The following is a 9,330-nucleotide window of genomic DNA, read 5'->3' on the forward strand; positions in this document are numbered from 1 at the left end:
CTTTATGTCCTCCTTAAGCTCCTGAAACATTCTTATCATCAGTGTTCTAAACTCTGTCTCTGAAAGGTTGGATACCTCTGTTTCATTTAGTTTCATTTCTTGAGGTTTCTTCTGATCTTTTACTTGGGACATGTTTCTTTGTTTCTTCATTCTGGCTGTCACTCTGATTGCTTTGATGTATTAGATTACCTGAGAACTCTGCAACATTGGTTCTCAAAGTGTGATTCCCCAGGCCAGTAACTTCAGCATCACCTGGGAACTTGGTAGAAATGCCTCCAGTGGACATTCTTAACCATCTCTTCAGTATCCTTCCAGAATTTCTGTGCTCATACATATATACCTGTTTTTAAAATCACAGATGGCCGTTTACTGTATAGCCTGTTCTGCATTTTGCCTTTTTCACTGAGTTTGTAAAAACTCATCTTCTACCCTAGCGCCATTTCCTAAAGCAGTGTAATTCTCCATCATAATCACTGGCTAGTCCTCACTGATGGGCACCTAGCCTCCTCCGGGGTCTTGCTGCTGTCACAAAGGGTGCTGCACGCAGCAGCCTCTCTCCAGGCTTTGTGCATCTCCATAGTTATATCTGTTAGATGGATTCCTGAAGTGGAATTGCTGGCCATAGGGGTAGCACGTCTGCTTAAAGTTTTGGCAGCTATTGTCATGCTACCCTATAAGGTGCCACACTCGTGCTGTGACTGGTGGCAGTGTGTGGGATATCCCTCCTCTCGCTTCCACTAATGACCCACTGTGGTCCAGGGAGGCATTAATTTACATCCATGGCAGAGGGCTCTGCACACCACACCTGTCCACAGTTTGACCCCATGTGTCCACACTCAACCCCACCTGACCCAATGTGACCACATTTAACTCATCTAGCTACGCTTGACCCCATATGGCCACATTTGACTCCACCGGGACACACCAGACTCCACCTGGCACATCTGGCCACACCTGACCCACTTGGCTGTAGCTGAACCTACCGGGCTACAGTGTTCTGGAGACCCTGGTGCCAGGCTTCCAAGCCTTGAGCTGTATTTCAAGGTAGTGAGAAGCTCAGGCATGTGCAGCAGGGCTAGGAGGAGGCTAGTGGTTTATAGTTAAGTATCTGAGACTGAATTCATAAAATACTGTTTTTGTTTTTCATAGGACGGAAGAAGAGAAGAAAGAATGGATTCAGGTGAAGCTCCTAAAATTTTAAAGGAACCAAATGACCAAATTATTGAGCAATATGGCCTTTTCCTGTTGGAGCAAGGGGTTGGATAGCCCCGTGAGCCCCAGGCATCGCCTACTGATCTATCTGCCTGGAAATGATGGAATGACCGTGTTTATAAGCATCTTCAGACACCAGGAGCCTTTCAATCCACTCACTTGTTTGCCCCCCAGTAAATAAACACAAAGGGCCTGGAGGTGGGCAGACAGGGAGGTGCCCTCACCCCGGGGGGATTGCCATTCTCTGGGAGCTCCAAAGGGAGCCCAGTTGCCCTCTCTCCACAGCCAGCAGGATGAGCAGAGTGACTTTCAGGACAGAGCCTTGCTTCCAGGGACAGGACAGGCAGAGAGGTAGGCAGTGTCCTGGGGCAGCAAAAGCAAGTTGCTCAGGACCAGCCACAGTGGGGACCCAGTGGGCAGACAAGCCTGTGCAGACGCAGGTCAAGAGGGCTGAGCAGAGCCCAGCATGGCCACAGCCAGGCCAAACATTAAGTGTTAGGCCCTGTGGCTCCCAAAATTCATAGAACAGATATCTGGGTAAGAAGAGAAAAAGGAAATTCAGAGATCAGTTGGAAATGTTGATGCAGGAAATGGTAACATGGCCTGGAATCCACATAGAACCTTTTCAGGAAACATCAGCCCTAGGCCTGGAGCACCATGGGAGAGAAACTGGCCGCTTGTGGTGTGGCTCTGGGACCCATGGGATAGGGTGTGAGGACCTGGTTGGCCATTGGTCATGACCCCAAGCCTTGTTTCCTGATCTCAGAGTGGGGCTTTTGCCAACATCTGAGGTCGCTGGTCAGGGGAAAATGTGGTGACTACAGGACCTCGTCCTCAGGGAGAGAGGCACCATGCCTGCCTTCCCATACTCACGTGCTGAGGGCTCTTGTTCTTCGTGGTCTGGTTTCAGGTCATCGGAGCCACCATCGAGAAGCACAAACAGAACAGCCAGACCTTCAAGGCCTTCAGCGGCTCCTTGGGCCAGGACGAGGACCCCTCCCCATCTCCAGACCCTCCTGTGAGCGCCAGAACCCCGGGAGTCCCTGGGAGGTGGGCTGCAGGCACCCAGGCAGCCCAGGCCTGCTGCACAAGAACTGGTGTCTGGGAGAGAGGCTGCCCTGCCACCCCAGCTCTCCTCATGTCTCTCAGGAACCTTGGTGCTGTGATCTTATCAGTGGAACAGCTCATCTGTCTCTCCCCAGAGGAGCTGCCTGGGGCATGGTAGGGGGCAGGGAGTCAGGGCTGCAGCATACCTCAGTCCTGGGGCCCTTGCCACCTCCTCTGTCTGGGCTTCAGGATGAGGCTCCCTCACTCCGTGCTTCCCAGCAGGGGTGTCCCTGAAGCCGAGGAACGCCCAGCCCAGCAGACCCAAGTCCCAGGCACCAGGCCCAGCCGGCCCTCCTGGGGCTTAGCTGGGTCTTGGCCTACAGGCCACCTACTATTTGCTTAATATTGACATCAAATCTCTTCGATTTTTTCAGCTTTCTGGACTATTTGAAAGAAAGCTGCATCTCCCCTGGGGAGGAAAAGCACTGCTGCCCCCTGCAGTGAAGGGAGGTGACCTGGGAACAAAATACCCATTTAATGTGCCATTGTAGTCAGCACAGAGGCAAAGCCCAACCACAGCGGGCAGGCACACAGCTCTCCACTAGGACTCCTGAGGAAGGAACTAGGACCAGGACTGCTCACTGCCGTGGTGTGATAAGCCTTTCCCCCACCCTGTGGTCAGATGAGGGCTGCGCTGTTCCCAGCACTGCACAGGATGTTAGTGTGTGGCCATGGAACCTCCTCCACTCATGCCAGCTGTCTGTCCCTTTCAGATAGTGACTACCAGCTCTGAGGAGCCTGCAGTGGCAGCTGACAGTGGAGGGGGTGTTGCAGGGGTGAGTGACTCCCAGCAGGGGTGAGATGTAGAGGGTTGGGTCAGACCAGGGTGAACTGTGTGACCCAGATCTCCATACTGATGACCCTGGGGCTTTTTGGTGGTGTTAGGGGGAGCCCGTTGGGACTCCAATACACTCCTGGCTGCACACCCCTGCCCCGCCACACCTCCTCCATCCCACAATGGTTGGCTTTGCCCCCCCCCATCCCTTGGGGATACCCTCTTGGTCCCCACAGCCTTCCTGTGTTCTCAGCAGCTGTGGAGTGCTGCCCACAGGGACCCAAGAGCTTCGGTTCTGCCCTTGGGCTTAGGCGCATGTCTGGGCTCGCAGACGGGACAGCAGGTCTAGCCATCCTGCCACTGACCATTTCCCACCACCTAGAAAACAGGGACAGTAGATTCAACCTGAAGTTTAGTGGAGGGTGGGGGCTTCCTGGCCACAGCAGACCCCCGGATGGCCTTGTCTCTCCTCTCCTTCCCTTCCCTAGGCCCCATGACCCTTCTCTCCCCTCTCTCCTTGTGCCTGACCCCCAGTAGTCCTGAGAGATAGTCTCCAGGGAAGGAGCCCTGAGTGAGGTGAGGAGCTGTGGTGGGGTGTGGCTGGCAGCCAAGGCCAGAGGTGGCCTTAGGGAGGACACATGGCCGTGGAGAGTGTCAGTTTTGCTTACGGGGTCTCTGACTCCCATTCTCCCCATGGCAGGGCTCTGTGGGCCTGAGTTCTGTGGGATAAGCAGAGAGGGGCCCCAGGACTGTCTTATACCCCATGTCCACAGGGCAGGGGGTCAGGGTCATGAGACAGAGGAGGAGCTGGGACCTTGGGCAGAGCAAACAGCCCCCTCTGAGGAGCCAGCTTGACCCTGGGTTCCTCGTTCAGATTGGTGCAGGCCTCACAGTGGTGGGGCCCATGAGGAGGGTGGGAGTTAGTGGAGGCCACATAGCGAGAAGGTTCAGGCCAGAATTTGCACCAAGATATTAGGATTAGTCAGCTGGGGCTGCTATAACAAAATACCACAGACCACGTGACTTAGATCACAGACATTTGTTCTCTCTCAGTCTGGAGGCTGGAAGTCCACTCCTCGGCCCCAGGAGAGCGCTGTCACGTGTGTGAGGCTGGACCGAGTTCATGCCCCTGAGTGCCCAGTGTGGAGTAGGTGCCAAGCCCCAGGGCCTAATGAATGACAGTATAGAATCAAGGGCAACAGACACCCCAGGCCCTGGCTCTGGGCCTCTAAGCAGATCAGCCGCCATCCCCCACAGCATGGGCTCCAGTCTTTTCAAACACATCAGGTTAAGTCACTGGCCTCTGCGTGGGGTACAATCATCCCAGGACTAGAGTTACAGATCCAGATAGAAGCTCACTCTGTGTGACAGCAGAGTGGCCTCTGGGGAGCAGGCCTGGGCAGGCCATGGCCAATGGGGCTTCCACTTCATTCCCTTGTCCACATCCAGCTTTTTGCCCTGCATGTGCATTGTCTGTGTATCACACAACCACCCCTCCAGCGTGCCAAGAAGCTGACTGCTGCCATTTGCCTCCCGTAGCTTGAGTCCAGGAAAGAGTCCTCTAAGACCAGGCGTGACAAGGAGAAACAGGGCTGCAGGGGCTGTGGTGAGACCTTCAACTCCATCACCAAGAGAAAGCACCACTGCAAGCTGTGTGGGGCGGTGAGTGTGGGCGGGAGGGGGCCTGCCTGGGTGATCCATGTTCTTGGAGCCTCTTCCGTCTTCTTTCTGGGCACGCAGACCCCCGCCTGGATCCTGGGCCCTCCTGCCTTGGGGCCTCCACGCTCCAGCAAGGATCCTAGACCCCATGGCCTATAGGGAAACCCTTCCCCTCCGCCCACTGTGTTTCTGTGGCCCTTCCAGCTTCTTCCAGGACAGTCTTCTGTCCCCAGGAGGTAGGGTCACAGGTGCCCTCTGTCTGGCAGGTCATCTGCGGCAAGTGTTCCGAATTCAAGGCCGAGAATGGCAGGCAGAGCCGAGTCTGCCGAGAATGTTTCCTGGCACAGCCATTGGTCCCTGCAAGCCCCAGCCCCGAGGTTTCCGCCGAGTCCAGGCAGAGCACTGAGGAGGTGGGTGTCCTGTGAGCCTCCCAGACACGAGCTCCCCACCCCCGGCAGCCGCTGCTAACTGTGCTCCTAGAGCTGTCGGCTTACCTTGGGACCAGGACTGATCAGCTCCATGAGGTCCACAGGCTGTTGGGAGCAGCTGGCAGTGGAATGCTTAACATCACACGTGTGTATTGGACTTCTCAGGGTCTGGTCACTGCCAAGGGTTTGGGAGCCACTTGGACCCAAGAGTTAGATGGTGTGTTAGTCAGCTCAGGTTGTGTGACAAATGCTACAAGCAGAAATTTATCTCATAATCTTGGAGGCTGGAAGTCCAAGATCAAGCTACGGGCAGGCCTGGTTTCTCCTGAGGCGTGTAGAGGGCCGTCTTCTTCCTGTGTCCCCACAGGGCCATCCCTCTGTGTGTGTCTGTGTTCCAATTTCCTTATAAGGACATGAGTCATATTGGATTAGGGCACATCCTACGACCTCATTTTTTTTTTTTTTAGCTGAGCCATCCTGCCACCTGTTGGCAGCTCAGCGGCTGCTCAGCTTGGGCAGGGACTCGAACCACTGTTGTTCAGAGCTCAAACTCTTGAGCGAGCTCTTGACCAACTGAGCCACTCAGCCAGCCCTTGACCTCATTTTGACTTAATTACCTCCTTAAAGGCCCCATTTCCAAATACAGCCACACAGGGGGTTAGGACTTCAACACATGGATTTGGGGGCACACAAGTCAGCCCATAGCAGATGGGAACAAGTGTCATCTGCACTCATGGTCATCCTGCTTGGACCTGGAGGGGAGATGCACCCGTGCGTCGCTGGAGCCGTTGGGGCAGGAAGGGCACCAACTCCCTCCTTGCCTCCTGCCCCCCTGAGGATGTCCACTGCTTTCCCTTCAAGGGCACAGTCCCTGTTTTATGGGGTGGCAGGAAAGTTGGAAAAGAGAAAACGTGGCTTGCAAAAAAGTGCATTTCTCCATTCTCTCCACATAACACAGACTGTGGTTCTAAAGCCAGATGCATACTGGGGTCTCCTGGGAAGCTGTTTGTAATATTGGCTTTCCCCTACAAACTGTTTCAGGGGGTTGGCCTGAGTGGGCCAGTGTGGCTGGAGCACTGCCTGACTGTGTCTTAGAGATCAAATTTGTAAGTGTATTAGAACCGAGTATAGAACCATCTCAACAGTTAAGCCCCTCTCTTGGCCCTGCACTTTCAGCACTGAGTGTCTGGAAGGCCCAGGTCTAAGCAGGGACCAGATCTTCAGGTGTGTCTGAGGTGCTTTCTGATAGCTCAGGGTTTATGTCCATGACTGCTCTAAACATGTCAGAGAGAGGAGGGGGATGTGTGCATGTGCATGGTGCATGGTGTGTGTATATATATGTGTGTGTGAGTGTGCGTGTGTGTGCATGGTGTGTGTGAGTGTGCATTTTGCATGTGGTGTATGTGAGTGTGATTGTGCATACCTGAATCCCTCACAGCCCTTCCCTGTGAGCCACAGTCTGGCTGCAGCTATTCCATTTGTTCCTGTTTTATATCTATCCTGACCCCACTGGCGGCTGCATTCCCTAGGGAGTCCAGCCCAATCCTAGTGGCCTTACAGTGACCCTGGGGAGGGTCAGCTGACCCAGGCCCTTGTCCAGTTCATTTGTCCCTATCCCCTCATTCTCCGGAGGCAACTATGGCACCTCGCCATGAGAATGATGCTTGCAGAGAGACTGCACCAGACCCGACCTCTGTGTCTTCAGAAGCCAGTCTCTGCAGATTGCCTGCCCAGACTGCTCTGTGGCCCTCTGCGGGTGTTAGACAGTGTCTCGGCCTGCAGTGAAGTATGGGCTGCCATCCCCACGTCAGACCCCTTGGAACTCGTGCTGCACTGGCAGGGAGCCAGCCAGGTGTGTCTTGTGCACATCGGGCTACACTGGGGGTCCGCTCACTCCTGCAGCCCAGAGCCTCAGGCCCATGTGCCCAGAGGGGCCCGGGTCACGCTGCCTGGGAACAATGCCTTGGGAGTGGCTCACGTGACCTCGGGGCCCCAGCTTCTTGGCTGCCCAGAATCACCCCTCTGCTGTGATGGTATTTGGCGATGCCAGGACTCCAAAGGTCAGGGTACTGACTCTCCTCTCCTTTGCTGCAGGACAGCAGGCTGCCATGCGCCATCCCCATTTCTGGCTGCATGGTGAGTATACTGGACCTGGCAGAGAGGCTGGATGCTGGCATGTGTGGCGACTGCAGTAGGCCCAGCAGTCCGTGTACCTGAGTGCCCCATCCGCCGAGCCGGGAGCCCTGAGAGTGGTCGCCTGCAGGAACCTGACCCAGGCCAGCCCAGGGGCCCCAAAGTCCCAGGCCCCGGAGGCCCCATGAACTGAGTCTTGGCCATATCCTTGGCTCTGCAACCACCACAGAAGGACACATGCTCACCTGGGAGGTGGCCACAAATGCCACATTCAAAAGCTAAGGATGCCCCAACTGCTGAGGGACCAGTAGACCACAGGACACTTGGCTCTGGAAGGTCCCTCTGCTTCAGAGAGGAGGACACTGAAGCCCAGAAAGGGGCAGCCACCTATCCAGGGTCACCCAGCAAATCATGGGGAAGAGCCCAGCCTCTGCCCCCAGACCCAGCACTATGGCTTGAAGCGGCACACAGGGTGACTATCATGTAAACCCCGTCTGTGTGGCTGTGTGGGGACTCCGAAAGGCAGGAGTGTCATGGACGGTACCCAGGGACACCTGGTGGACGTCTGCAGTTGTGCTGTCCCTCCCATTACTGACCTGTTGTCTACACTGTCCACATCGTGTGAGTTAAGCCATGACTGGCCCCCAGACTCCACCTCCTTTTCTGTTGCCCACAGACCACCAGCCCATGCAGAGCCGCAAACAGGAGAGGGCAGGTGGCGAGCCTGGGCTGACCAGAAGGGACTTGTGGTTCCTGAGTAATCTCACTGAGAAACTTCATGGGAGGCCCCCCCAGTGTCACGTGAGGGCCTGAGAGTTGTGCCTATCTCCCCTAGTGGATGGCCAGCAGTGCTTATTTGCATAAATAAATGCAGGCAGCCAGCAGGTGGGTGCAGCCTGGGGTGGAGGCCCTGTAGGTAGGCCCACTCATGGTTGGGTGGGGGACGAGGGTGACAGAAAAGCACAGTGACTCAGGCCTGTGGAGTATAAGTCCAAGCCCCTTTGGGGGGCCCAGGATGAAAAGGCGTCAGATGGCTGGGCCTCAGAACAGGTGTGACACCTGGAGTTCTGCTCTGCGTCCCTGGTCATGATAGTGAGGGGGCCAGCAATGTGTGCCCATGTAGGAACAGGAGCATGGGGTGCAGGCATCCACAAAGAAGTTCAGAAGGTCACGGGGAGCAGCGGTGCCATTTGCACCAGAGCCCAGAGGCCTCAGGATAGAGAGGAGGAATTTAGGGACCGATGACTGAAGGGTCTCCAGTCCCTGGGGACACCCCATCCCTCTAACATCCACACAGCACCCTGGGTGATCCCTGTCACTGCCCAGCCATGGTCAGACTTTCAGAACGCCTACCTGGGGAGCTGAGAGGGCTGGCGTAGGAGCCAGAAATGGGCTTCTGGTCATGGTGAGGTGGGGGTGGGCACAGGTGAGGGGGACACAGGTGATTTAGAGGCCCAGATGAAGTGAGGGTAGGGCCCAGGGGAGGTGGGGGTGAAACCCAGCTGAAAGAAAGGGTTAAGGTGCAAGTGAGGTAGGGTACAATTGAGGTAGGCAGGGCACCGATGGGGTGGGGTGAGGGCCCAGGTGAGGTGGGCAGAGCCTAGGTGAGCTTATACTTGAGCCAGTGCTGCCCCTGCGGGCCCACCCAGCTATGTCTGGATGCTGCTGAAGCTGTGTACCTGCTGTATGCCTGCACCTCAGTCCCAAGCCTGAGCAGTCACCACCCTGCAGTGGGTATCCTGGCCCCACTTGACATCAGGGACTGGCCCAGTGGGATACAGAGGCCAGTCCCTTCCAGCCTTCTTGGCACCCTGGCCAGCCTCCTACAAATGCAGCAAAGCCTCTCACCCACAGGCTGGAGCAGGGACAGTGGGTAACTGAGGCCCACACTGGGCCAGTCTTGCCAAAACCCCAGGATGTTCCCACTTGAGAGAGGAAACTGAGTCACAGAGAGAAGACTGTGAGAGTCGCACAGCTCCAGACCGAGTGGGAAGCTGGATTTGACCCACTGGGCAG

At 55.9% G+C, this 9,330-nt stretch overlaps 1 protein-coding gene across 4 annotated transcripts in view; it reads left to right on the plus strand.

Moving 5' to 3' along the window:
* The window catches only part of FGD3 (FYVE, RhoGEF and PH domain containing 3), a 49,777-nt gene extending 40,785 nt beyond the window's left edge, over nt 1–8,992 (plus strand). The window contains exons 12-17 of one of the 4 annotated variants that reach the window (XR_002122593.1): nt 1,150–1,180; nt 2,123–2,230; nt 3,033–3,095; nt 3,583–3,670; nt 4,634–4,756; nt 7,276–7,348. Coding sequence is in view for 3 of the 4 variants with exons in the window: in XM_019630979.1 (XP_019486524.1) it covers nt 1,150–1,180; nt 2,123–2,230; nt 3,033–3,095; nt 4,634–4,756; nt 5,020–5,163; nt 7,276–7,398 (592 nt within the window). In the remaining variant the exon portion in view is untranslated. Of the gene's footprint in view, nt 1–1,149; nt 1,181–2,122; nt 2,231–3,032; nt 3,096–3,582; nt 3,671–4,633; nt 4,757–5,019; nt 5,164–7,275 lie in introns of all 4 variants that reach the window. The other 3 variants (XM_019630979.1, XM_019630981.1, XM_019630980.1) reach the window with 3 other exon arrangements.
* The last annotated feature ends 338 nt before the right edge of the window (nt 8,993–9,330 follow it).

The sequence above is a fragment of the Hipposideros armiger genome, unplaced genomic scaffold, assembly GCF_001890085.2.
Source record: "Hipposideros armiger isolate ML-2016 unplaced genomic scaffold, ASM189008v1 scaffold_967, whole genome shotgun sequence".
NCBI lineage: Eukaryota > Metazoa > Chordata > Mammalia > Chiroptera > Hipposideridae > Hipposideros > Hipposideros armiger.